Source organism: Daucus carota, chromosome 2, assembly GCF_001625215.2.
Source record: "Daucus carota subsp. sativus chromosome 2, DH1 v3.0, whole genome shotgun sequence".
NCBI classification, from domain to species: domain Eukaryota; kingdom Viridiplantae; phylum Streptophyta; class Magnoliopsida; order Apiales; family Apiaceae; genus Daucus; species Daucus carota.
This window is the reverse complement of record NC_030382.2, coordinates 38,908,548-38,935,625: the sequence shown is the minus strand read 5'-3', so window position 1 is coordinate 38,935,625 and position 27,078 is coordinate 38,908,548. Positions and strand designations below refer to the sequence as shown.

The 27,078-nt window shown below is 35.2% G+C and overlaps 4 protein-coding genes across 4 annotated transcripts; 3 read left to right on the top strand and 1 right to left on the bottom strand.

Annotated features, from left to right (window-relative positions):
• The first annotated feature begins 346 nt into the window (after positions 1 to 346).
• On the top strand, positions 347 to 13,373 carry LOC108209736 (phenylalanine--tRNA ligase alpha subunit, cytoplasmic). The gene is made up of 18 exons (XM_017380810.2): positions 347 to 620; positions 1,074 to 1,196; positions 2,435 to 2,527; positions 3,258 to 3,314; positions 4,436 to 4,503; positions 4,753 to 4,845; positions 7,148 to 7,238; positions 7,482 to 7,519; positions 7,632 to 7,670; positions 8,279 to 8,355; positions 8,441 to 8,525; positions 9,175 to 9,271; positions 9,787 to 9,883; positions 11,493 to 11,564; positions 11,742 to 11,808; positions 11,907 to 12,032; positions 13,030 to 13,084; positions 13,172 to 13,373. The coding sequence occupies exons 1-18, from the start codon at positions 474 to 476 to the stop codon at positions 13,223 to 13,225; spliced, it is 1,479 nt and encodes a 492-aa protein (XP_017236299.1). The 5' UTR covers positions 347 to 473; the 3' UTR covers positions 13,226 to 13,373.
• Positions 13,374 to 18,254: 4,881 nt separating this feature from the next.
• On the top strand, positions 18,255 to 20,550 carry LOC108207517 (transmembrane 9 superfamily member 11-like). Its single transcript, XM_017377956.2, has one exon. It carries the CDS (start codon positions 18,431 to 18,433, stop codon positions 20,402 to 20,404), a length of 1,974 nt encoding a protein of 657 aa, XP_017233445.1. The 5' UTR covers positions 18,255 to 18,430; the 3' UTR covers positions 20,405 to 20,550.
• LOC108208131 (protein RESTRICTED TEV MOVEMENT 2) lies at positions 20,521 to 21,710 on the bottom strand. The gene is made up of 2 exons (XM_017378621.2): positions 21,517 to 21,710; positions 20,521 to 21,311 (listed from the first exon to the last, which is right to left on the bottom strand). The coding sequence occupies exons 1-2, from the start codon at positions 21,623 to 21,625 to the stop codon at positions 20,602 to 20,604; spliced, it is 819 nt and encodes a 272-aa protein (XP_017234110.1). The 5' UTR covers positions 21,626 to 21,710; the 3' UTR covers positions 20,521 to 20,601.
• A 1,655-nt stretch (positions 21,711 to 23,365) lies between these two features.
• On the top strand, positions 23,366 to 26,300 carry LOC108208103 (uncharacterized). The gene is made up of 9 exons (XM_017378588.2): positions 23,366 to 23,456; positions 23,694 to 24,167; positions 24,254 to 24,344; positions 24,440 to 24,585; positions 24,676 to 24,919; positions 24,994 to 25,098; positions 25,211 to 25,393; positions 25,478 to 25,682; positions 25,764 to 26,300. The coding sequence occupies exons 2-9, from the start codon at positions 23,716 to 23,718 to the stop codon at positions 26,231 to 26,233; spliced, it is 1,896 nt and encodes a 631-aa protein (XP_017234077.1). The 5' UTR covers positions 23,366 to 23,456; positions 23,694 to 23,715; the 3' UTR covers positions 26,234 to 26,300.
• Positions 26,301 to 27,078: the final 778 nt, after the last annotated feature.

Here is a 27,078-nt window from a genome sequence, read left to right as displayed (position 1 = left end):
AAAAACGTTACAACATCTTCTTGAAGTGCCATTTAATAATTAACAGTTTTATAATTTAAAAATCTATAGCTGATGCCTATAATTAGGCATAAAAAATATATATCTCTAATCCCTTAAAAATATTTAATTTAATATTTCTAAAAAAACATCAAAATAAAATCGCGCGGAACAATTTTGTGACGCATTGTTATTACGGTTTTTCTAGTGTGTGGCCATGAGCTGCTAAAGGCGAAATTTTATTTACTCACCTCTCGTAAATACACTACCACACCAATTAAAATCTTCCAAAGATAAATTCCGCCCTGCTCATGAGCACCCAGACAAACTCTTGTTTTCCCAATAATTTTTGTTCGAAACAAAAAAAAAAAAACTATTTGTATCATTTTGTATTAAAGTCCTGTGTTACTACATTTTGGGCTTACGTCAATCTATCCATCGGCGGCGCCTCCCTCTGAGCAGCTGCTTACACAGTAATGGCGGAAGAAGCAGTACTAGGGTTCCTTCATCAGAACGACGAGATTTCAGATTCCGGTCAGTTTGCTACTCAATCGGGCATCTCTCACGACGAAATCGTCAACGTCATCAAGAGTCTCAGCGCTTTCCACTTCGTCGATGCTAAGGTCTCTCTCTCTGATTTGTTTTTCTTGTGTCTTGTTTGGTCTAAGTTGAAGTTAAAGTGTAAACGGAGGGCTTACAAATGTCTCAACCTGTCTGACGAAATGCCTGTGAGAAATCATTGTTTTTCGGCTTTCAAAGATTACTATGTATTTAAGTGTCTGTGTTTAAGTTTTTTAGTAAGTAGGATATCTATTAAGCTTAACTGCTACTCACTGTGCAAGTGCCAAAGCAATTAGCTTGATTGTATAGTTCTATGTATGACCTATTTTTGATTTACAACAGTTGTGATATCTTTTCCATGTATTGTATAGTTGTGATATCTCTCTTGTGTAGCTTTTTGAGTATTATTTTTTATGTGGCAAATGTGTTGTGAATCTCGAATTAAGAGGTTGGACAATTTGCAGAATCTGTAAAGTCCCAAGATTGCTGAAGTTACATAACATAACAAATTGCAGGACATTAAACGAGATAGTTTGATACTTACTGATGAGGGAAGGACATATGCTACCGCAGGATCTCCTGAAGTCCAATTGGTCAAAGCTATCCCTCCAGAGGGCATAACACCAAAAGAATTGGAGGTACTACTTTGATTTATCAGTTTAAAATATTCTTGAGCATCTCTCTCTCACTCTCACACACACACCTTCTTCTTTTAAAGCGAGTCTTGTAGGATTACTGTACATTCAAATAAGTTAATGCAGAGAAATTTAATTTTGTTTGATTCTCTCTCTCTCTCTCTCTCTCTCTCTCTCTCTCTCTCTCTCTCTCTCTCTCTCTCTCTCTCCCCCCCTCTCTCTCTCTCTCTCTCCCTCTCCCTCTCCCTCCCTCACCCTCCCTCCCTCCTTCACACACCTGCGTATATATAATTCTCTTAAAGCGAGTCTTGTATGATTGCATTCAAATAAGTTAGTGCAGAGGAATTGGATTTCTCTCCCTCACGCACACACACCTGCGTATATATAATTCTTTTAAAGCGAGTCTTGTATGATTACATTCAAATAAGTTAATGCCGAGGAATTTGATTTTGTTTAATTTTAAACCCCAAAATATCTCGCTTGATGTATGTTATGAAGTGTAAAATTATATGTATGGTCAATATTAGCATTTTTATATATTTGATATGCACGGCACAACTTGACAAGCATCTGAAACTTCTTAAATAGATAATCATACTTATGATCTTATCAAAGGACATTAGAGTGGTATAAATTATGTCGTGTTTGGTTGGGGTGAATGAAATGGAATGGAATGGAATGAGTGAAAATAAATGGCAATAATAGAGGGTAAATGGAAGGACTTGAAGAAAAAAAAAGAGTGAATGTAAATTTTGTATGATGAGAATTGAGTAGAAATTAGGTATGAGAAGGAATGGAGCATTCTTTATAAAATGGAGGGTTTGAATTCTAGTTAAGGGTGATAGGAATGGAATGAAATTATTAAATATTCAACTAAATTATAGTTCAAATTTCATTCCATTCCCTCCATTTTCATTCATCCCAACCAAACACAACATTAGTGTTTAGTGGCGTGTGATTTAATCTTTAATCATTTAGCTGCCAGGTATAACCGTATAATTAATCAGGTGCAAACACTGCTTCTACTGATTATGTTTTGGTGAAACTACTTGTTTTCACTGTACATATACTTATTTCTGCATGTCTAGAATTTTTTCTTATACACTAGAAAAAGCTAACAAATTCAGTGTAAGTTTTCTCAAAATACCATGTCTTCTGTCTTTCTGTTATCTATTTAGCAATAACTTTAGTTTGTTAGCCGATCATGGGGTTCTGATTGTGATTTTTCTTTCTTTATGCAGAACAAATTGGGCTCTCAGATATTCAAATTAGGGCGGCAATATGCCATAAAAAATAAATGGGTGGAGATGGGGAAATCAGAAGTGACTAAAAAGGTAAGTTGTTAATATGATATAGTGAATCCTGACTTGTTTCTCTGCTGAAAATTATTAGCTCAAATGCTAAATAATGAAGAAAACAACACCGCAAACATTAAATATGCCACCCTGATTTTGCTTATAGCTGGTGACCTTTGGTAATATAAAAATACTGAGTTGATTGTTCTGTGGGCATTTCATTTGTTTGGCAGTCTACACAAAGATATCCCACCCTTTGTCTTCTGTTGTAGTTCTTCTTTAAGCTACATAGTTTATAGCTCAACAGAACATAATATCCACTGTATAGAAGTCTTGCGAGTCACAACTCTTCACGTGAATGATACAATCAAAAAATGTATTATCTCGAGTTAGTTATATGAATAATAATGCCCATTGTCAACTGCAATACATTGCTAGCTCATGCATCATGTACAACTTGGTTTATCAATAACTGTAACTCATGGGTGAAACAGAATTTAGTGTTTTTCCTTCTCTGCTAAATCACCATGGTAAAATTGTAAGAGGTAATTAAAAAAATACATGCTTGGATTATTTTAATTTGCTGTCTAGTGAAATTTTTAGAAGTTTAAAAGTAAAATGGATTTTTTTTCCTATTAAGATCAATTTTCTTGAAAAACATTTCACATATGTGGTTTGTTACCTGTTGTTGACTTGATACATCAGTTGTTTGCACGATATATATGTAAAATCTTTTTTGTTTTGTTCTTATTTTTGAACAACTTTGTAGATTGACACTGTTGATGATGAAGTTCAAAAATTGCTAATGCGAATACAAAAGGGGGAGGTGCGTGAATACATACTATTGAGCATGTACATGTTTTTAATTTCTTTAATATAAAAATATTGTGAACTTTGTGTTATTTTTAATCATGCGAGTGTTTATTTTGTGCTCCCTCTTTATATATAGTTTTTTTCTAAGAGATTATTGTCAAGTGCAGGATTAGAAGTTCATTGGAAAAATTACTAAGATTGAATATCTTAATTTTCAATTGAAAGAAAAGAGGTGAAGTATTTGAAATTTTTACCAGGTTCATGTGTAAGATTAATTTTACTCAAAACAAAAGCATTTAATAGATTCATATTATATTTAATACATTAAAAGAAAGTAGCTAATTTTTTAAATTGTTAATTTTCACTTAGAATAATGTACTTCAATAGAAATTAAAAAAAAAAAAAAGGCGTAAGGCAGTAGGTGACGTTTCTGTCCAACTCAGCATTCTAGTACCTATATTCACCATAGTATATTACCTAAAATCTCGATTGATGAATATCCAATATATTGATAACCTGGATCAAAGAATAAATTTTCCCGGTTCCTACTTGTACTAATAGGATAAAAATATAAATATACATATGTGTGTGTTTATATATATATATATATATATATATATATATATATATATATTACACATAATAATTAAATAATTTGGGGACAACTTTAAGAGTTGAGCTTCTTTATTTAAGAAGAATCGAATTTCCATCACCAATGAGTGTGTGTGTGTGTGTGTATGTTAATACATCTAGTGAATGTATACATGTTGGAATATGCTATCGTTAACTTTGTTTCTTATGCATGAACCAATTAATTAACTATTGTTTTGGCACATGAATTTATAATTTTGACACTTATACGAATATATATTTGATTTATTACGGCTGTATGCATATTGAAATTTGAATAAATATATGTGTTGGGTATAAAATATTGTATAAATTAAATTTTTATTCATCAATACAATAATAAAATATTCATTAAACGATAAACTAATAACCTCGCTGAAATAATAGTTTATTTCAGGCCCAAGGATCTTAATTTATAGAGCTTTACTGTAATTGCTTAATTGAACACCTGCATTCTGGGGATGCTTTTATTTTGCTGTAACAATGCATAGCAATTTATCCCAGGTCATGAATTCTACCGAGGATGCTGCTGCCATCAAAATGCTCAAAAGTAGAAAACTGATTGCTTCACAGTAAGTATATCTTTTAGTTTTATTTGCAGACAACAAATTCCTTCTCGAATTATTTAATAGTATCTCCTTACTCCGACACTTTCTCAGCGACAGTGATCTGTCTCTGTGTACACGTGTACCAATTTTTTCTTTTGATTGAGTGTTATGAGATATTTTGTAGAGTGTATTGTATCATCTTATAAAACTTGACTTGAAGTATATGTTAATTTCATATGATTGGTAATGTTTCTCATACTTTATGCTTTACAGGATATGGAAAGGTTACTCAGTGAAGAAGGGTCCCAAATATGCCCGTGAAAGGAGAAAGCCAGCTACTGATTTAACTCGAGAAAATCTCCAAAGGTATATTACTTGAACATGCATGTTTCAATTTGAGAAACAACCTGTGGATAAACATAATATGAATAAGTTATATTTGACGATGGTGGTTGAATGTCCGAAAGGAGTTTTATTGGTGGAAAAAAGTAAAAACAATTACAATAAAACTCTATAATTAAAGTTTTCAAGAAGAAATGTTGAATATTCTTTAAAGTTTTGGATTTATTAATCCGTAAATTACCAGGTTTTTTTCCCATTTCCATTTTATTTGCTCTCTCTCTCTCTCTCTCTCTCTCTATATATATATATATATATATATATATATATATATATGTCGATCTCTCGAGATCGATCTTGATCTCGATATATAAATTGGAAATGAAATGAATTGTTTGCAGTGTAGGTGAACGTATTCCACACTTCTAAGTACAAGAAAATTAACTCTACATTCTCTTCAGTCCACCAAGCGAAAAATTGGATAATCCTTAACATAGTTGAAACCGTCATTGTACTCTTGCTTTAGCTTTTTTAAGCGTGCTTGTGCTTTTGAGTTGATCCTGACCAGATCATATTTAGTTTTTTTAATTCGTGGCCGTCAACTTTATCTGGCAAAATTCGAACATATCACTTCTGAGGAAGATTATGGAATTTTGGTGAAGATTATCATCAAAGAATGAAAACAATGGAATTGTCTTGGTATTGTTTTTTGTTTTATTATTGCACACATATTAGATTTGTTAGTTTCTTTATGTAGTGCACTTCCATGAAGTGCACATTTCACTTTACGCTAAGGCTTTGATTCATTTTAACAACTAGGATTCACGATCTCTTCTAGTCCACATAGTGGTAGTCTAAGACTATTTAAGGATAGTCTTTGTCAGTAGAATACAATCAAGTTAGATGATTAATAATAAGTGTTTGTATATAAACACACATACTCACACACACATACTAGCTCTAATGAGTCCGGATCTCAGGGGAGGCAGAGTGGACCTCTATTAGCTGTCTATTATTCAAGAATGAGTTGACTCGTCTGAGCAGCCGCCAGCCAGCATGAGTTTCACCTAGGTCAGCAGATTCATTCCCCCATTCACCGTAGAGCATCACCTGCTCTCTGTTACATCTAGAGCGTCACGAGGTCAGACTCTCATGGTTTTGCTATCCAATATGTGGATCTTGTGAGGGAGTGTGAGTATGTTCTGGGCCAGAACTCAAAGCTTCGTTGTCTGGTTGATTCGAGGTCTCGGGGCACGTCCCTGGGGTAGCAGTCCCGGTTAGTGAGGAGGGTGCTTGTGTGGAGGCCAGGACTCGTGTCCGAGATGTAGGGGAGATTGCTCGCCTTCAATTGTAGGGTTTACCATCTACCAGTGGAGGCATTAGGAAGCCCATGAGGGTTTCCCGCATTTTGTCTTGGTTGTTGGGTCATAGGTCAGCTTAGGGCGACCGATGGACATCGTGGCTAGCTTAGTGTTGGTGGTTGCTATTTATTGTACAAGACTCTGTAGATGATGTATAGAGATCTGCAGTTCTCGTTCATGTGGATGATCTATATAGCTAGTGTCTGCACTGGTTACTTTCTTTGTAGTATAGTTGATGTAGTATTAGTAATGTACAACAACAATACAACATCTCGTACTACTACTACATCAACTATACTACAGGAGAGTAAGCAGAGCAGATACTAAGCTATATAGATCATCCACTGAATTAGAACTGCAGATCGCTGTACATCTACAGAATCCTGTTCTATGAATAGCAACCACCAACACTAGCTACCCACAATGTCACCTACCGCCCTAAGCTCAGTGAACAACCAAAAACCTCCTGGGCTTCCTAATACCTCCACTGGTAGATGATGAACCCTCTATTCGTAGGCGAACAATCTTTTCTACGGCTTGGATGAGTCTGACCTCCACACTAGCAACCTCCTCACTAACTGGCACTGTTACCCAGGATGTGCCCTGAGACCTCGAATCAACCAGATGGCGAAGCTCTGAGTTCTGCCACTGAACATATTCACTCCCTCGCAAGATCCACACACCGCTGATAAGAAACTATGGGAGTCTGACCTGGTGAGGCTCTAGATGTAACAGAGACAGCAAGTAATGCTCTACTCTCCTCTGACCTAGGTGAAGTTGTGATATATCATATATTTAATTTTGCAACCTTTTCCTTTGCAGTTTTAATTATATTTGTGATTTCTGTTGCCTTTGTATATACTTAAATTATGAAAAACTTCATTCTGTAGTACTACGATACAAGTAGGCTTAATTTTCACTGAATGCATTTCTCAAAGTTGATAGTTCTTAATTTTTTTTCTTTCAAGGGATGACTGGAAGAATCTAGAGTTTAAAGAATATAATTTTGAAGCGAAGGGTTTCCCCGTTGAGGGTGGTCATCTTCATCCGCTGCTGAAGGCAAGAATCATAAGTGTTCTCTGTTCTTTTTTTATACAATTTCCTTTCATTAATGTTATAATAATTATTTTAAACTACACACCTGATATTAAAATCGTAGTACAGAGTTGTATGATCAATCAACGCGTGAAGAGTGTAATTCTTGATGCATTTTATGTGTCGGAAAAGGATATTGCTTATTAGCATGCTGTTAAATTTGTGTCCAGTGTTACTTTAAGTAACCTTCTTGACTTCTTCTCATAGGTGCGAAGACAAATGCAGATGATTTTCCTCCAAATGGGGTATGTTCTGTTCATCGTTATGTATATAATTGTCGAAAACTTAGTTATGTAGAAGTAATAAGTCCAAAATCCAGGTTATATGTTCTTGTAACCTGTTTGCCCTTCGCTGCAGGTTCGAAGAAATGCCAACAAACAATTATGTTGAAAGCAGGTAGTTCTCCTTGCTCATTGGGTGCCGTTTGAAAATTGATTGAAATACTTGGGAACCTTCTATATGTTTACAACTCAAAGGAAAAGCTCTGGATCTGCTAGGCAATGGACTATTGCAACTGTCATTATTGAACAGAATTAACACTCAGCGTTTGCTTCTTTATTATTTCAGTCTTAGAAATAATAAGAGAATTGTCATTTAGATGATGTGGTTTCAGCATGTTGGTTAGTTAAATCACGTACATATCAGCATGTTGGTTGCTTAAATCACAAACATACCTAAACTTCATAAACATTCTCACTGACCGTTTTGTAGTGAAGCTTTTTTAACGAATAAAGTATTGTTGTTCTCCAATACATTAACCTTTTCCAGCTGTAGCATATTGTGCTCTTATGATTATTTTTCTACAAATATTGCAACACAATCAGATATGCCAGGACGAAAGCCTAAAAACAGCCATAAGAAAATTACAATCTTCTCTTTGACAGTATATTTGAATCATTTGGTTTTTAATTCATATCAAGTCATCAAGATATGAAGATATACATAATTTCTTGTTAACAGTGCAGTACAAAATGATATCTTAATACAATTTTGTTGGCTTGCAGCTTCTGGAATTTTGATGCCCTTTTTCAACCACAACAACATCCCGCCCGGGATTCACATGACACATTTTTCCTGAAAGGTCTGTCTCACTTGGTTTTTCATCTTTGTCCTGAGTTTGGTGTCCATCTTAATATCTGATCGTATGATGTTTATTATGCAAATAGAGCCTTCAACCACAAAGACACTCCCGGAGGATTACGTTGCGCGGGTAAAGCAAGTTCATGAATCTGGTGGCTACGGTTCCAGAGGGTAAGCTTTTATATATATATATATATATATATATATATATATATATATATATATATATATATATGGTATATATAGTCCTGTACGTTTTGTAGGCATTATTCCATTTTATTACTCAGGATATGAATTGCACCAGCGATATGTTGCCTCTGTTTCCAAGCAGATACCCTGTTCAGAAATGTGAATTTTAGGAGTTACATATATTCTTTTGAAGCACCACATGTTGTTTATCCACTTAAGCTCTGGTTATATTGGTTTATGTAAATACAAATACATAGTTCTTTGTGATTTGATTGCTTTGGAAATTTCAACCACAAAACAAATTCTATTCTTTGAGATTTATGGATCATGGAAATGTTAGTGATAAAAAATACGAGATTCAACCTCATGCAAAGTGTACAAACAAAATATGTATGTAAAATCCATGTCCCAACTTGTATTATTAATCAAAACCGTCGTCAGTAATACAATCAACAAACTAGGATGCTCAAGCCTACAATACTCAAGCATCCACTCACAAGCGATACCTAAGTCTACATTTTGAGATATGGTTATGACTTCAAAGTGCACAGAAGCAGTATTGTATTATATCTGTCGTCTTTGTCTTCAGACGATTTTTTTAATCCTAAAGATCATTATCTCCTGTTGTTAGATATGGATACGATTGGAAAAGAGAGGAGGCAGATAAGAACCTTTTGCGAACTCATACAACTGCTGTTTCCTCGAGGATGCTGTATGCACTTGCACAGGTTTGGTTTGAATGATCTTTGCTTTCTAGTTTTAGTAGACGGCAACATAAGATTTTAAAGCCTTTATCGGATCAACCATAATTATATACTTTCTAAGTCTATCTATACACCGCAATTATATTATTTTTGGTTGGAACCTATTATATTTTGATAATCCCTTGTTCATACTTCTTGATGCAATTATATTATTCTTGATGTGTATGGCTAATTTGGATTTCTTTCCTATAATATTCTGAGCCATTGGTGTTTAATTTCTTAAATTAAAACTGTCAATCTGTTATTGTCTTGAAAGGGAGTTAGGGCTACATTTTAATGTTGACAAATGACGTCAAATGGATTAATCACATTTTGGTTTTCCATTTCATTCCCAAGTTGATTATGTTAGCGAGGAAGCAGGGCTGTATCACGCAGCCCTAGTTGAAAACTTTACCTTCAGTTCTGTTTTTTTAATTTTTGGTATAATGTGATAATTGCTACTACATTCATAATTAATTTCCAAATATTGCTGTGGTTAGAAACCATTTGCAGGCCAAAGATACTATTCAATTGATCGTGTTTTCCGAAATGAAGCTGTTGATCGTACACATCTTGCAGAGTTCCATCAGATTGAAGGTTTTCTCTTCACTTCATTCCCTCTTTCTATACTTACTTTACAATGCTAATATTATGTTTTGAAAGTTGACCTTTGCTGATTCACTCATTCGCAAGTTCACCATTTCATAGTTGCATTATGCTAAATCTAAACGTAAAAGTTGAAGAAGCTCGAGGTAGAAGATTATTTATTCTTTGACATAAACTCCAGAGTATTGATATTTCAGAAATTGTTAACGAGCAATGCTGTGAATTTTTTTGAACAATTTATGATATATATGTATTATATATTTATATTTAATTTTTCGGAACAATTTCCGATGAATATGTATTATATGGCAGGGGAAAATTTTTGCTGACAAATACTGTTAAATTCTTCGGATAGTTTAAGCATTACATTCCTGGGAATGCTTTGTGTATTCTGCAAAACTGTAGGCAGTGGCCGAGCTAGCTTAAAAAATGAGGGTATTGCACAATCTTTTTCGCCCCAAGAATCAATTTCTAGATATATAAAAGTAAACATAAATTAAAGTAAAATCCTATTGAGAAAAGAAAACTCCCATATATAACTGCAGTCTGACATTATATTAAATTGAATCCTTCTATATATATAATCTTCAGAATAGGGATGAATGGAAAAACCTAAAAACAGCAAAAAAAAAAAAAAACTAAAAATTTGAGATATATAACAAGAACAACAGCATTTGTCAAAGAAATAAAAATACAACTGCATTACACTGATGATAAAAAGTTCTAAATTACTATAATATTGTAAAATCTTTTGGTCACACCCAAATGCATAAACCACTAGATCTATGACCCCAGCACCACTTCTTGGCAGTTGGTGATATTACTAATAATAAATAAATTATCCTGGTGAGTTGAGTATTGGCGATCGCACACCCTGAGCTGTGGGTGGCTCCGCCATGGACTGTAGATCAGTATAAGAAAGAATCTATATGTTTAACAGAGCGTTAAAGCTTTCTTATTTCTTGTTCTTTCGGATCTCAAATTTTTTATTCCCATGCACATCTTTGATACCTTATCATTCTCAAGTATCGTTATTAGTAACCCATGTACAAGGATGAGATAAAATAGGACATTCAAACTGTGATAAGTGATATCACCTGACCTGTTCGCTAATATTGAGAGTTCTGCTGCAGAGACAATTGGCGCAACCCAATTCTTATTAATTTTTCTTCTAACTGAACTACTTATCTAGAACTTGAATAATGAGAAAATCTGATCAATTTGATATATATATATATATATATATATATATATATATATATATATATATATATATATATATATATATATATATCATGATTTTTCATTCCTTTTTGAGATCTGTCCTCCTCCCACCCCTACATCTCTTTCAATTGTACGGAAGATATCAATGAAGGGATTTTTTTATGGAAGAAACTAAGATAGTTGTTTGTGCCAGTTATGCACTTTTTACACGAATTACATAGTTTCCTATGTGTAACTATTATTTATTTCCATCAGTATATATCTTATTTCAGACCTAATGATCATGTATGTTCCTGGTCTTTTGTTATCATCAGAAAATATTTTTTTCCAGGCTAATGTATGTGTATTTGTAATATATTATATATATTCTCCCCAGGCCTAATATGCGACCGGGGCCTTACCCTTGGTGACCTACAAGGCGTTCTGCAAGACTTCTTCTCGCGTCTAGGTATGTCATAATTTTGATTCTTTATGCCGTTCTAGCTTCAGTTAATTTTAAACTCATCTTTTGCTTTTCAGAAATACTGATTAGAAAACCACTATGTTTTGTAAAATTGGTATTCTTGATAGTATCCTCGACAAGTGCTTAGTCAATATGTTTGCTTGTGTGCATTCTATTTTCCAGGAATGTCCAAGCTGCGTTTCAAGCCTGCTTACAATCCTTATACTGAACCAAGCATGGAAATTTTTGGGTAATAGATAATTACCATACCTTATAAATGAATATATCACATCAAATAGGCTGTAAATTTCCTGCATTAAGGAAATTCTGATATTGTTTTCTTGCTAGTTACCATGAAGGATTTAAGAAATGGGTTGAAATTGGAAATTCCGGTATGTTTAGACCTGAAATGCTGCTTCCTATGGGACTCCCGGAAGATGTTCGTGTGATTGCCTGGGGCCTCTCCCTTGAAAGGTAAGAAGAATGTTTTTAAATTTTGTTAAAGTACAAATTCTGCAAACTCATAAAAATTAACATATGAATATTCAAGATTCACCGAAAAGTTTGAATCTGAATTATGGAAAACAGTCTTCACTAATATACAATTTGCTAGAAATACAGATACTATTCACTTGATTTGTAGTTTCTAGGCAAATAGTTCGTTACTATTTAAACACTAGCCTGTTTACCTTTTATATATACACATTGTGGCAACCTAGATGAAAGTAAAATATATGTGTGTTCTGTTTATATCAATTAACAAGTGCCTTGGAAGGGCCTTCTCTTCCTGGCATTTCCTACCATACAGTTTAATTAAGATGCAGTGGTGTATATCAAATGCCTTCTGGCATTTTCTATCGTACAGTCTAGCAACTTCAACAAGGAAGGAATCCCGGAAGCTTTATTCTAATTATAACTTTCCTAGATTTAAATGGATTTTGAACTTCTGGTTTGGGTTGATCTCATCTCAGGATTTGTCTTACAGGGTAAGGAGCAGGCATTGACTCCTGTTGCCTGTATCTGTTCAAATACAGTGATAGCTAACCCTAATGATATAAAAGATTTGCACTCACTGCATATACAAGCCATTCTCATATTATACACACGGAAGTACTGAGTTATCAATTCGTCATGAAGTTACATTCTTATAGGGTGCAAGTTAAGTTCCTGTGAGAAATAAATAATTGAAACACAAACTTCTGTTGGTTGGATGAAATTCCCGGAAGGAATGCATCATGTTAGTTCCTAACCGAGTAAAATGGTAATCAATATGTTGTAAATAAGCTGCAAAAGGAACGGGTATTTCTGTATCAGTGTTTTTTACACAAAAATGGACTTAAAGGCGGATCAATTATTAATTTATATGAGAAAACTTGTAATTTTGTATCGAACAGAGTGACCATATATCTGTCTTATGTCTTGAGTTTGCAAATCTCAATTACCTTCTGGTTGCTGTTTCTCTGGACAACAGGCCAACTATGATACTCTATGGAATTGATAACATTAGGGATCTCTTTGGGCACAAGGTATGACTCTCTGACCAGTATGAATTGGACAATGAAATAGATGATCATTGCGATTCATTTTGTCTCCTGGTTTTTGCTTTTGTGCAGGTGGATCTAGGTCTTATCAAAAGTAACCCTATATGTCGGATAGGTATTCAGTAAAATTTGCTTAAGAACCCAAATTTTAGCACATACTTGTATTTTTTTGAGAACTAATAACATGAGGTTTGAGATTATTTAGTTCCATTGGAGGATCTTTACAAGTGAACTATATATCATGTTTATTGAGATAACTTCCAAGGTTTTGATCCGAGGCAGTCACTTAAAACTATTACATAGCTTTGAAATTATACACTATATAATCACAGATGGATCCGGTTTGTATCATTCATAATTTCTTATTGAAAGCAAATTGATATTATTTAGTAATATGATTATGAATATCCAAGCACATGCATGCTGCAGTTTTATAATTTGCAAAAGCTTCCTCAAAGTTGGATTTATGCCATATCAAAGGTCGCTCTAGTTCTCGGTGCATGGTGATGAAACTTTCTAAACATATCGTTTTATAAACAGATGACGTTTAAATGTAATCTCAATTTAGATGAAACCTCTGACTACATCTGAACATCCATATTGATATGTAGATTTTCAGTAGTGAATAGCTTTCATGTAAAACTTCCAACACTCAAGTAGATGCAGCCGAGGTCCTGCTTCTTTTGCCTTCTATGGCAACTACAGTCTTCTTGTTGGTCTGGAGCAATAAGTTGGCTTCATCTTGATCTTTCGTCATGAAGGATTGAAGCGCATTGTTGTAAAAACCCATCTTCTCTTGCATCTGCTTCTTCATCAGCTTCATCAAATTCACACTTGCTGCAAGCTGCAACTTCACCATCTTTTTACTTTTTCTCTAACTCTTTGTTCTTCTCAAGCTCCCCTACTCTCTTCTTCAATACATCAATAGGCTTCTCCATTCGTTTTCAACTACTCTCTCTCTCTCTCTCTCTCTCTAAGAAATAAAATATGTATTATGTAGGTATCTCTGTTGCCGAGTGTTTCCGATGTTTTGCATTAGGCCGATGGCCTGATTTACAGGTTCTTCTGAAGTCTAGAAACAAAATTTCACTGGTAATAGGAAAACCTATATAATAAAAGGAATTTGCCAAAATATTACGTTTCCTTAACAGTTTTGTAATTTTACTATCTTTTTAGTTATATTTGGTTGTAATATTGTAAAAAACCTACAAAAATATGTTTCCTTAGGGACGGAACTAGGAATTTGGATTGGGGTGGGCTTGACAAGTCAATAACGAACAAATTCTCTATTATATTCTCTGTATATAACTACTATTTATTTTTTCAAAAACTAACCTGGGCTTAAGCCCAGGTAAGCCCTTCCCTAGTTACGTCTCTGTCCTTAACTGTTTTGTAAAGAATTACAAAAATACGTTTCCTGTCTTTTTTGTTGCATTTGGTTGCAATACAGTAGATTTGTACAAAAATAATAAAAAAATAAATAATATTTTTGTAAATATTTAAAAAGAATAAAATATTTATGTAAAAAATTTAAAAATAAGTTTATTTTGCAAAAAGTCTTTATAATAATAAATGACTATTAAAAAGAATGGAATCTGCATATGCAAGTCCTATCTCGAAGATGAATTTGATTTTGGTCCAGTCGACCTGCTCATGTTGCTGCTGAAGGCTGCTTATGTCCTTCGAGCTGTATGACTTGTATCTGTTGCCTGTTGGTGCCACTGTCACTTCATTGCAATGAGAAAACGGGAAAGATGAGTCGCAGATTCGAGACTCAATTTGCAAGGTTTCTATGAAGAAATTCATAATCATGTAAAGGAACAACATTAAAAAAAAGATAAATAACACTATCATACATTCTCAAAATTTTATTCTAATTCAAGGGGAGTAACTTTTAGTTCACTCCAAGATATAACAATTTCACTTGATACATAAATCTTTGCCAAACAATTTGGCTAAAACTGGAATCAGGAAGTGAATCTTTAGATAAACTCAAACAATTATAGAATCAAGATACTACTCGATTCTTCGTCCGAGAGATTTAATTCTAATTTCAAATATCAAAAGCTATACCTAAACGAAAATAACTAAGCAGCCTCAACCGAAGTCCTGCTTCTTTTGCTTCCAATCGAAACCACAATCTTCTCATTAGTCTGGAGCAATGAGTTGGCTTCATCTTGATCTTTGGTCATGAAGGACTGAAGCGCATTGTTGTAGAAAGCCGTCTTCTCTTCCATCTGTTTCTTCATCAGCCTCATCAAACTCTCATTCGCCGCAAGCTGCAACTCCGCCATCTTTTTACTCTTCTCCAGCTCTCTGTTCTTCTTCTCAAGCTCCTCCACTCTCTTCTTCAATACATCGACAGACTTCTCCATTGATTTTCAACTACTCTCTCTCGCTACGATATGTGTTAGTGTTTCTTATTGCCGAGTTGCTTCTGTGGGATGCATGAGCCGGATGGCCTTATTTATAGCTTTTTTCTCAAGTCGAGAAAACAAATTTCAATTTGGAGAAGGAAATATTAAGTAAAGAAAAATATTTATGCAAATTCTTTGTCCAAGAGGATTTTAATTTTCTCCCACCGACCTAATTATTTATATTGCACCTAAGCCTAGTCAGGGACGGGACTAACTAAAAATAATCTAGTTGTGTTCATTTTATGTACGCCAGAAATTATATAATAATAAATTTATTTAACTTGGGCTTCAAGTTCGAATTTATTCTAGATATCAAGGTCGCTCTATTTCTCAGTGCATGTTGATGAAACTTTTTTAACCGGCTTTAAACTATTACCATGATATTACAAATTGAGTGAGTGTACCTATCACTTTGTAAACAGATATCGTTTAAATGTGATATCAATTTAGATAAAGAAAACCTCTGACTACATCTGAACATCCATTCTGCAGTTTTGTAACTGCAAAACCTGTGGCAAAGTTTTTACCATGCAAGGAATTAAGGTCTAACCACAAGCTGCGAGATTAAGTACCCAGTCTAATAAACAGCAATTAAGCTTGCAGAGAGCAAGTGGTTCAAAAGATAAATTTCAATATGTAGATTTTCAATAGTCAATAGCTTTCATGTAAAATTTCCAACGCTCAAGTAGCCGCAGCCCAAGTCCTGCTTCTTTTGCTTCCAATGGAAATAATAATCTTCTGGTTGGTCTGTAGCAATGAGTTGGCTTCATCTTGATCTTTTGTCACGAAGGACTGAAGCGCATTGTTGTAGAAAGCTGTCTTCTCTTCCATCTGTTTCTTCATCAGCTTCATCAAATTCTCATTTGATAATCAAATATCCATCAGCTTCATCAAATTCTCCTTTGATAATAAAATACGCCCAATATTTTTAACTATGTGTCGAACCAAGACAAAATACTTTTTCTTGGTAGGTGTGATCTGGAGCTATAAAGATAGTTATTAAATTGTTAGCCCCGCATAAAAACATTCTTCCTGTTAATACGAATAAGAGAAACTCTGTTAAAGCCATTTCTGTACATTCAATGTTAATCTCCTGTTAAGAATGAAACGGGCTATATTTCTATTCAGATTATTCCAATGCAAGCTGCAACTCTACCATCTTTTTACTTTTCTCTAACTCTCTGTTCTTCTTCTCAAGCTCCTCTACTCTTTTCTTCAATACATCAATAGGCTTCTCCATTCGTTTTCAACTGCTCTCTCTCTCTTTCTGAAACAATATATGTATTATGTAGGTATCTCTTATTGCCGAGTGTTTTCAGTGTTTTGCATGCGGTGCCTTTTTTATAGGATTTCTTCTGAAGTCTAAAAAGAAAAATTCACCGGTAATAGGAAAACCTCTATAATAAAGGTAATTTACCAAAAATATTACGTTTCCTTAAATGTTTTGTAATTTTACTATCTTTTGAGTTACATTTGGTTGCAATACAGTAGATTTGTAAAAATATTTTTCTTTTTTCAATTCATACATAAATCTTTGCCAAACAATTTGGCTCAAACTATTATCGAATCAAGATACTACTCGGTTCTTCCTCCGAGAGATTTAATTCTAATTTCAAATATCAAAAACTATAGGTAAACCAAAATAACTAAGCAGCCTCAACCGAAGTCCTGCTCCTTTTGCTTCTAATGGAAACAACAATCTTCTCATTGGTCTCAAGCAACAAGTTGGCTTCATCTCGATCTTTATTCATGAAGGACTGAAGCGCATTGTTGTAAAAAGTCGTCTTCTCTTCCATCTGTTTCTTTATCAGCCTCATCAAACTCTCATTCGCCGCAAGCTGCAACTCCGCCATTTTTTTACTCTTCTCCAACTCTCTGTTCTTCTTCTCAAGATCCTCTACTCTCTTCTTCATTACATCAACACACTTCTCCATTGATTTTCAACTTCTCTGTCTCGATATGAATATATGATATGTGTTTCTTATTGCCGAGTTGCTTCTGTGGTTTGCATGAGCCTCATGGCCTTATTTATAGCTTTTTTCTCAAGTCCAGAAAACAAAATCCAATTTGGAGAAGGAAATATTAAGTAAAGAAAAATATTTATGCAAATCCTTTGTCCAAGAGGATTTTAATTTTCTCCCCACCGACCTAATTATTTATATTGCTCCTAAGTCTCGTCTGGGACTGTACTAACTAAAAATAATCTATTTGTGTTCAACGGGGGACTAGGTACAACATCGTAGTATAATATATTTGAAACATTTTAGAAAATTATAGTTGTAAGTAGCTGAAGATGTAAAATTTAAAAAATCATATATTTTCTACTTATAAACATTCAATATTTTCAAAATTGAAAAATATTATTTTATCTTTTTTATCGAAATTGAAATTATATCTTTTAAATATTAGTATAATATATTTAAAAAATTGTTCAAGTTTATTGTCGAAAAATTAAGCGACGTTTTTGTAACTATAAAGTATAAAGTAAAAAAGAGTATCAAAACTGATGCATGTAATAACTCTTCATTTTTATTATCTCAAAAATTAAGGGACGTTTTTGTAACCGTAAACTAACAGAGTATCAAAGCTGATGCATGTAATAACTTTTCATTCCAATTCAGTCTCCCACTCAGATCTCCATACTTTGAGGACTACCTGACCACCATTCAAAACTAACTCCCGTAACTCGGTGCTTCTTTCTGTTACTCCTCATACTCTACTACTGATTAATCATGTTTCAATCTTCTACCTAAAACACTTCTCTTTTTTTTTTTTTTAATTTCATCAAAAACTGCCACTATTTTAGATGAATGAATCTTGTTAATCCATTCAGTACTCATACCCTGATCATTTTTTGATTTTTCTACATTCGGGTCTTCAAGATTTTAAGCTGTCGATTAGATTTTCAGGACTTATGGATTTATTTGATCGGTTCATGAAATGTGCAGTGATTTGTTGTCTGATTGTCCCATTTGTTGATGCCTTCTATCTGCCTGGTAGTTTTCCTCATAATTACAATGTGGGTGATCAGTTAGCTGTGAAAGTGAATTCTTTAACGTCGATCGATACGGAGATTCCTTATCAGTATTATAGCTTGCCGTTTTGTAAGCCTTTAGAAGGTGTTAAGGACAGTGCTGAGAATCTTGGGGAGCTTCTCATGGGAGATCGAATTGAGAGTTCTCCGTATAGATTTCAGATGTACACGAATGCAACCGAGATCTTCTTGTGCAAGACTGGTCCCTTGTCAGGGGATCAGTTTAAGATGTTGAAAGAAAGGATTGATGAAATGTATCAGGTTAATATGAATCTTGATAATCTTCCGGCTATTAGGTACATGAAGAAGGATAATTTTATTTTAAGATGGACTGGTTACCCTGTGGGTATCAAGATTCAGGATACCTATTATGTGTTTAATCATTTGAAGTTCAAGATCTTAGTTCATAAGTACGAGGAGACGAAGGTGGCTGGTGTTATAGGGACAGGGGATGGGGCAGAGCTGATTACTACTAATGAAAAAGGCGGTGAGGGGAGGCCTCGTGGTTATATGGTTGTGGGGTTTGAAGTGATTCCGTGCAGCTTTCAGCATGATTTTAAGTTGATTTATAAGTCAAGTATGTATGATAAGTATGGTGCTCCTATTCAGTGTGACCCGAATACAGTTTCAATGCCTTTGAAAGAAGGGCAGCCTGTTGCTTTTAGTTATGAAGTTGAATTTGAGGAGAGTGATATTAAGTGGCCTTCGAGATGGGATGCTTATCTGAAGATGGAAGGGGCTAAGGTGCATTGGTTTTCAATACTCAATTCACTGATGGTGATTACTTTTCTTGCTGGGATAGTGCTTGTGATATTTTTAAGGACTATTCGTAGAGATTTGGCTAGGTACGAGGAGCTTGACAAGGAGGCGCAAGCACAGATGAATGAGGAATTGTCAGGGTGGAAGCTTGTGGTTGGAGATGTTTTCCGGGCTCCAGATAGTGCAGAGTTTCTTTGTGTAATGGTTGCAGATGGGTTCCGAATTCTGGGAATGGCAGTGGCCACAATCTTCTTTGCTGCTCTTGGTTTCATGTCTCCAGCTTCGCGTGGCGCCCTGGTTACAGGAATGCTCATGTTCTACATGTTTTTAGGCATTATTGCTGGTTATGTTGCTGTTTGGCTGTCAAGAACAATCACCTGTGATGCTTGTGGATGGTTTTCTGTTTCGTGGAAAGTAGCTTGCTTCTTTCCGGGGGTTGCTTTTCTAATACTCACCACACTGAATTCGCTTTTGTGGGGAAGTCACAGCACCGGGGCTATTCCATTTACGACGTTTTTAGTTCTTCTTTTACTCTGGTTTTGCATTTCAGTGCCCCTTACCCTTTTAGGGGGACTGCTTGGGACTAAGGCCTCACGTCTCGAATACCCAGTCCGCACGAATCAAATTCCACGTGAAATCCCAGCTCAAAGATTCCCTTCATGGGCTTTGGTTGTTGGAGCCGGGACACTCCCTTTTGGAACTCTCTTCATCGAGCTCTTCTTTATCATGTCTAGCATTTGGCTTGGCCGTGTCTACTATGTTTTCGGGTTTCTCTTTGTGGTTGTAATTCTTTTGGTGGTGGTCTGTGCTGAAGTGTCTCTAGTCCTTACTTACATGAACCTCTGCGTCGAAGATTGGAGATGGTGGTGGAAATCTTTCTTTGCTTCTGGTTCTGTTGCCCTCTACATATTCCTCTACTCCATTAACTACCTTGTTTTCGATCTCAAGAGCCTTAGTGGACCTGTCTCGGCTACTCTCTACTTAGGCTATTCACTCTTCATGGTCATCGCCATTATGCTTGCAACTGGCGCCATTGGATTCCTAACTTCATTCCTGTTTGTGCATCGCCTCTTTTCATCCGTAAAGATAGATTAAACGCTTGAGTTTGCTTCACATATGTAGTGTTACCAGTAAGAAGTGCAATCCTGATTTTACCTTCAATTGTCTGCTAATACATCTGATATATGTGGTGCTATCAGGGTACCTATGAATTGAATAAAGCTCATTGAATTTATTAGTCTCATTATATTATTACATGCGATTAATGAAATTTTTGTTCCAGAATATACAGATTACAGATCTTCTTTTACAGCTTTCCCCCCCCTTCCAACTAAATAATAAACATGCAGACCAAATGCAATAGCCACTGCAATAGCAATAACAATGCTTATCACTTTCTTCTGAATATTCATATCTGTTGAGATGATCCCGGAATAAGTGCTGTGTTTTTGGTCACCATCTTCTTTCGCCTTTCCAGTGTCTGCTGTTTTTTTAGTTTTCTCCACCTCAGGAATGTCATCCGAGACGGTCTTACCATCATTACTACCCTCCACAGCATTCTTAAAATCATCCCCCTTTGCTCCATTCTTCTCAACATTTTCTTCTGCTGTTTCTTTTCTATCCGCATCTATGTTGTCCTCTTGTTTGGGATCGGGTACTTGTTTGCCCTTGCCTGGAACCTCATTTTCATCTGCCTGCTTAAAACTTTCAGGAGTTTTACTGGATGGAGTTTCTTGATCTTGTTTCTCTGCGGTGAGGCCATCCTGCTTGCTTGTGGTTGCCTTTTGATCTTGTTTCTCTGCAGAAGCTATCAGTTTTGGCTGTGTGATGTAGAGTATTTGATCTTCAAACTTGGCAGTAATTTTGCTACTGTCACAATTGACAGGAATTGGGACTGTCTTCTGAAAGCGCCGCCAAGTATTTTGTCCAACAGGGTGTTCTCCGGTGATCACCAGGTTTCTGGATGCAGTCAGCTGGACTCTAAGTTGCTCCTTCTTGAAACCTATACAGATATAACCAAATGTCTTACACTACAAACATAAACCCTGTATTGCAAGAAGAATGAATAAAACAAGTTCTAAGCTGTGTAATTCCATAAAACGCAAAAATAATATATATGACAGAAAATGCTTCATGCACAAAATTGGGTACAAAATCTTTGACAAAATGACGTATGTTAAGTTGGACAATCCGAAAACGTGGCTCACCGGGCAGATAGAGAACGAGGGTGTTGCATTGTGGCTCCTCTACAATCTCTGAAGCCGGAACAAAATCCTGGTAAACCTTAGTTGCTGCTGGTCTCTGCATTGCTTCCATTTGGATTAGTAGTTAAAAAATCTCCGAAAAGCTGTTGGATCAAGGATCAAGGACTTGAACAAATGGAAGAAGAGTGGATTTCTACTTTGATGGTAATGGTCTTTATATAAGGCATACAATGGTAAAATTGCTTGGCATATGGGGTATGATTCATTTGGATACCTGCAAAGTCATGTTCTTCTCAAATATGCTTTCTTTGTTGTTACATGTTCCATTTTATGTTGTTTTCTTTGCTCTGATCTAACACCAATATTGCCTGTCTTTTCTTCATAATAATATATTGTAATTAGTCGATGAAAACGAAATCGGAAATTGAATCTAATTGGTTGACCCATTAATTGAGGATTAATCAGTAATCTATTTGAGATGTTTGGATTAATGGGAAATTTTTCAGTCAAATCAGAGTGTAATCTACATATCAATAAAATATTTTTAAAAGATTAATTAAGAAATAATCGGAATTTTTATAACAAAGTCATACTTTCTTAAGAGGCAAAGTAAATTGTTCTTTGTTTTCATCCTACTCATTCTTTCAAGAACAATTTCTTTACTAATTCTTCAGGTATGCTTGCCTTTTTGTTCTTCTCAGTGCACCACAAATAATGAGAATGCCAATATGGTTTCCAACAGAACTTCTTAATGCCATGTATGCTATTTTAATTATTTATAAAAATAGCAAATCTGGTATCATTTCATCTACACCAAAGGCCCGATGAATATAACTTTAATTAAATAGTACCTTCTCCCGATCCTCAATAGGATTATTGAATAACCTAACGAGGAGTGTTAGTATTAAGTATTTTGAGTGAAAATCCAATTAGCACTTTATAATATATGAATTTTTTTAAAAATCTAGTCTAATAACTAACTAATAAAGAAGTAATAAATTTCTGATCCAACACATGATAAAAAGAACAATATACATGATACGGGTAGAAAGAATTGTAATACTTGGCTCGATTGTCAATGTAATAAATCAATAATATCATTTAATGACTGGCAAAAAATAATAATATCATTTAATACATAACATAATAATATTAGAAAAATTCTTAAAGACCTGATAAAAATATAATATTATAATTCATCAAACATGCTGGATTTTCTAGTATATAATTCATGATATTTAAATATTTTCTAAAGAATTTTGTTAAAATTACTAATTCCATAATTGAGAATTTTTTAATAAAAATCAAATACAATTAAAGTTTGCGGTATGAAGTATGAACATCTGCTGAATGCATATTTGCGATACCTTAGCTCGTGATATCAAATAGGCAATGAACATCAGTTAATTGGAGTTTAATTAGATTAATCAGAAATTAAGTAGATAATAAATTAAATAATCAAAAAATTAATTAATTCGATCAATTACAAAATAAAAAAATAATCAATAATTAATAGTAACGATCACCGAATTATTAAAATTATGGATACACGATATTAATTTATAAATAAATACTAAAAACAAGCTATACTCATATATAACCGATAAAATAAATGTGTCAATTATCAGTACCGTTGGCTTTAGTCAAAAATAATAACTAAAGAAGACTAGGTTCTGTTTAAACTCACGAAGCCCAGCGATAATATCGGTTTACTCGGTAATACTAAATTTATAACAAGAAAGATCAGCACTACTTATCCTAACCTAACTGATGCCCACAATTTCCTCCTTAGGAATATTTACCCCTACATAAATCATCTGTACTTATCCCCCTCTTCACCACTTCACTCTACCTTCTTTTTCACTGCTGTAAAAATTTATACATACCACTTTTTTAATTCCTCTTCATCTCTCTGTAGTTTGTAAAGTTCATCCTACAGCTTGGTAATACTATGTTTTCTGTTTAATTATGTTTATGTGCATGCATGCATGAATGTCAATTTATCACGTAAAGAAAGCGAGAGAGATAAGTTCTTGGTTTCATAGATGTTACGACTCTTAGATGCTAAAGATTATGGGTCTTTTACCCTGTTTTCTTGGTCGATTATGCCCTGTTTTTTTTTTTTCCTGGATTTACTGATTTATAAATTTGTAAATGATGTCATGTATTTGAAAATGCAGATAAGGAGAAATTATAAAGGCCATGAAGTCAAGTAAATTAATCCCCACAGGGGGACTCCTGCTGATCTTACTATTATTATGTGTGTCAAGATGTATGGGAGAATCTCAAGTTTACATGGCCTACAAGGATCCGAAAAAGCCTGTTCATGTTCGAGTTAAGGATCTTGTCAGTAGAATGACAGTAGAAGAGAAGATTGGTCAGATGGCTCAGATAGACCGCAGAAATTTAACAGTTGAGCTGATGAAAAAGTACTCCAATTTCTCCCTTGGCAGCATACTCAGCGGTGGAGGAAGTGTGCCACGGATGCAGGCCTCTGCAGAGGAGTGGATTAACATGGTAAATGACTATCAGAAAGCCTGTCTGGGAACCAGGCTTGGGATTCCTATGTTTTATGGGATTGATGCTGTTCATGGCAACAACAATGTTTATAAGGCCACCATTTTTCCTCACAATGTAGGCCTTGGCTCAACCAGGCAAGTAACAATATAATTTTAATGAGGCCTAATGCAATGCTGTTCTTGTTATGAAGGCATGTTCTGCGTATTTTGTGATTATGCAGGGATCCGGATTTGGTGAGGAGAATTGGTATTGCAACGGCTCTTGAAACGAGAGCCACTGGCATTCAGTATGCTTTTGCTCCATGTATTGCGGTATGATTTATGAATATCAGTTGAATGCATATTTGTGATGCATAAGCGCGTTTACTGGAAGAAGTTTGTTAATGTATCTTCAAATGTGTATAAAGGTATGCAGAGATCCGAGATGGGGGAGGTGCTATGAGAGCTATAGTGAGAATCCAGACATTGTACAGCAAATGACTGAACTCATCCGTGGTTTACAAGGCCAAATCCCTGCAAATCAAGAACTTGGTGTACCTTTTGTTGCTGGAAAGTAAGTAGTAAGAACTAAGAATTGCTTAGTGCTATACCTTGGTTAATCTAATTTTATTGTTAACTTGTTTTTTTGTAATCATTAAAACAGCAATAAGGTCATGGCGTGTGCAAAGCACTACGTTGGAGATGGAGGCACACAGAAGGGAATCAATGAAAACAACACAGTGGTAGATTGGCATGACCTCTTAACAATTCACATGCCTGGATACTACTCTGCGGTCATTAAAGGTGTGTCAACAGTCATGGCCTCTTATTCCAGCATAAATGGAATTAAGATGCATGCTAATCGCGAGCTCCTCACTACTTTTCTCAAGGGCACCCTCAGGTTCAGAGTAAGTATTTCTATACATGAGTTCCATATCAGACTATTGCATAACTACTGCTAATTTTAGTGTGACTGGTGCAGGGTTTTATCATCTCGGACTGGAAGGGCATTGATAAGATTGATTATCCTGTCCACAGAAACTACACTGATGAACTTCACCGATCAATTCAAGCTGGAGTTGACATGGTTAGTCAGTAGCTCTGCTAAAACTACATATAAGGTCTTTGTAGAGCTAGACATTTTATTTCATTTCGAGTATAAAAAAGATCAATGCATCTAACTTGAAAAGCTTATTTAGATCATGGTTCCCTTAAACTATACGGAATTCCTCAATGATATGAGCCTCTTGGTGAAAGGCAAATTCATTCCTATGGATCGTATTGATGATGCTGTCAAAAGAATTCTGAGGGTCAAGTTTACCATGGGACTCTTCGAAAATCCAATTGCAGATCAAAGCTTTGTCAAGTATCTAGGCTGCAAGGTTTGTTCTTCACATCTTTTGGAATCTGACTATGAAGGTTATTCTAGTTCATTCACAAACTTATTTGGTGAGCGTCGACTACAGGAGCACAGAGAATTGGCAAGAGAGGCAGTGAGGAAATCACTTGTGCTACTGAAGAATGGAAAAGCTGCTGATACACCTTTACTTCCACTGCCTAAAAAGTCCAAGAGAGTTCTGGTTGCTGGCAGTCATGCTAACAATTTAGGTTACCAGTGCGGCGGTTGGACTATTAAGTGGCAGGGAGTGAGTGGCAACAATGTGACTGATGGTATAATCATCTGCATTCTCTTTTAATTTTACAGATATTTTTTTTGTTGTCTAAGATCGCCGAGTGCTACTTGATGTGCAGGAATGACAATACTAAACGCTGTAATGGCCACAGTCGATCCAACTACAGAGGTGGACTACATTGAGGATCCTGAAACAGAATACGTAAAGATGAACAACTATTCATATGCAATAGTGGCTGTTGGAGAACCACCATATGCAGAAAGTGCTGGAGACAATCTCAACTTGACCATTCCTGCAGAGGGTAGAAGAGCAATTAGCAACGTGTGTGGCGATGTCAGATGTGTGGTTGTGCTGATCTCAGGCAGGCCTCTGGTAATCGAGCCTTACCTTCCACAGATGGATGCCCTTGTTGCAGCATGGCTACCAGGGACTGAAGGGCAAGGGGTGGCTGATGTTCTGTATGGTGATTACGCGTTCAGTGCCAAGTCTTCACGGACTTGGTTTAGGACAGTTGATCAGCTTCCAATGAATGTTGGGGATTCACATTATGATCCACTCTTCCCCTTTGGTTATGGACTCACTACTTGAGCTTTTTATGATAATAAGTGTTGTTGCTCAAAGAGTGAAAGCTGTTTGTATGATGTACCCCATTTTCTGTTCCACCATTTTGGAATTCAATTGAGTAAAATCAATGGACTTCAAACTAAACGATCCTGAAAAATTACTGTTGCACTAGCCTGTCATTCTGCACAACTCTTGAGTAAAAAAATCTATATCTCTGTGCAGATATAGAATTGTGATCATAATATGTTTTCTACTGTTTAAAGTACATAAATCTGAATATAGTTGGCTCTTTGCTACCATAGCAAACACAGGTCATAGATCAAAATATAGTTGGTTGGCTCTTTGTGTTTTGATCAGAAGTTTTGTGAAATGAAAAAAATATTACATGCAGATCATCTTTTATTTAACTTTTAATGTCATAATCTTTGTTCTGAGATCGGACCTGCTGCACAGGGCTTTCACTGTCTTTTAGCTGGAAACGAGACTTTAAAACAAAAATTAACTTCAAGAACTCAGTTGTGATTGCAGCCTAGGTTAGTCCCTTCTGGTTTGTCACTGAATAAGTTGTCTTATATGTTTATGGTCTTAGTCGTGATTGCAGCCTAATTTAGCCCGCAGCCTAATTTAGCCCCTTCTCGTTCCGTCACTGCACTGCACCGTTGCGAGTCAGTATATCGCTAGAAAAAATACACTGTCTTAGATATTTTAAAAAATATATATATTTTTGAAACTCAATCGTGATTGTAGTCTAGGTTAGCCCCTTCTGATTCCGTCACTGCACACGCACCCAACACTATGTCGCAAATCAATGTCACTAGAAGAAATAACATTTATGAGTAAACTACTGCAATATGCCAAACCGGATTCTC

Bases quoted from the DNA above. Each gene is read 5' to 3' on its own strand.
- LOC108209736 (XM_017380810.2), top strand. From the start codon at position 474: ATGGCGGAAGAAGCAGTACTAGGGTTCCTTCATCAGAACGACGAGATT. The intron at 7,239-7,481 runs GCAAGAATCATA...TTCTTCTCATAG, and splicing joins ATCTTCATCCGCTGCTGAAG to GTGCGAAGACAAATGCAGAT. The intron at 8,526-9,174 runs GTAAGCTTTTAT...TCCTGTTGTTAG, and splicing joins GGTGGCTACGGTTCCAGAGG to ATATGGATACGATTGGAAAA.
- LOC108207517 (XM_017377956.2), top strand. From the start codon at position 18,431: ATGGATTTATTTGATCGGTTCATGAAATGTGCAGTGATTTGTTGTCTG.
- LOC108208131 (XM_017378621.2), bottom strand. From the start codon at position 21,625: ATGGAAGCAATGCAGAGACCAGCAGCAACTAAGGTTTACCAGGATTTT. The intron at 21,312-21,516 runs GTGAGCCACGTT...ATATCTGTATAG, and splicing joins CCTCGTTCTCTATCTGCCCG to GTTTCAAGAAGGAGCAACTT.
- LOC108208103 (XM_017378588.2), top strand. From the start codon at position 23,716: ATGAAGTCAAGTAAATTAATCCCCACAGGGGGACTCCTGCTGATCTTA. The intron at 24,586-24,675 runs GTAAGTAGTAAG...TCATTAAAACAG, and splicing joins GTACCTTTTGTTGCTGGAAA to CAATAAGGTCATGGCGTGTG. The intron at 25,683-25,763 runs GTATAATCATCT...CTTGATGTGCAG, and splicing joins TGGCAACAATGTGACTGATG to GAATGACAATACTAAACGCT.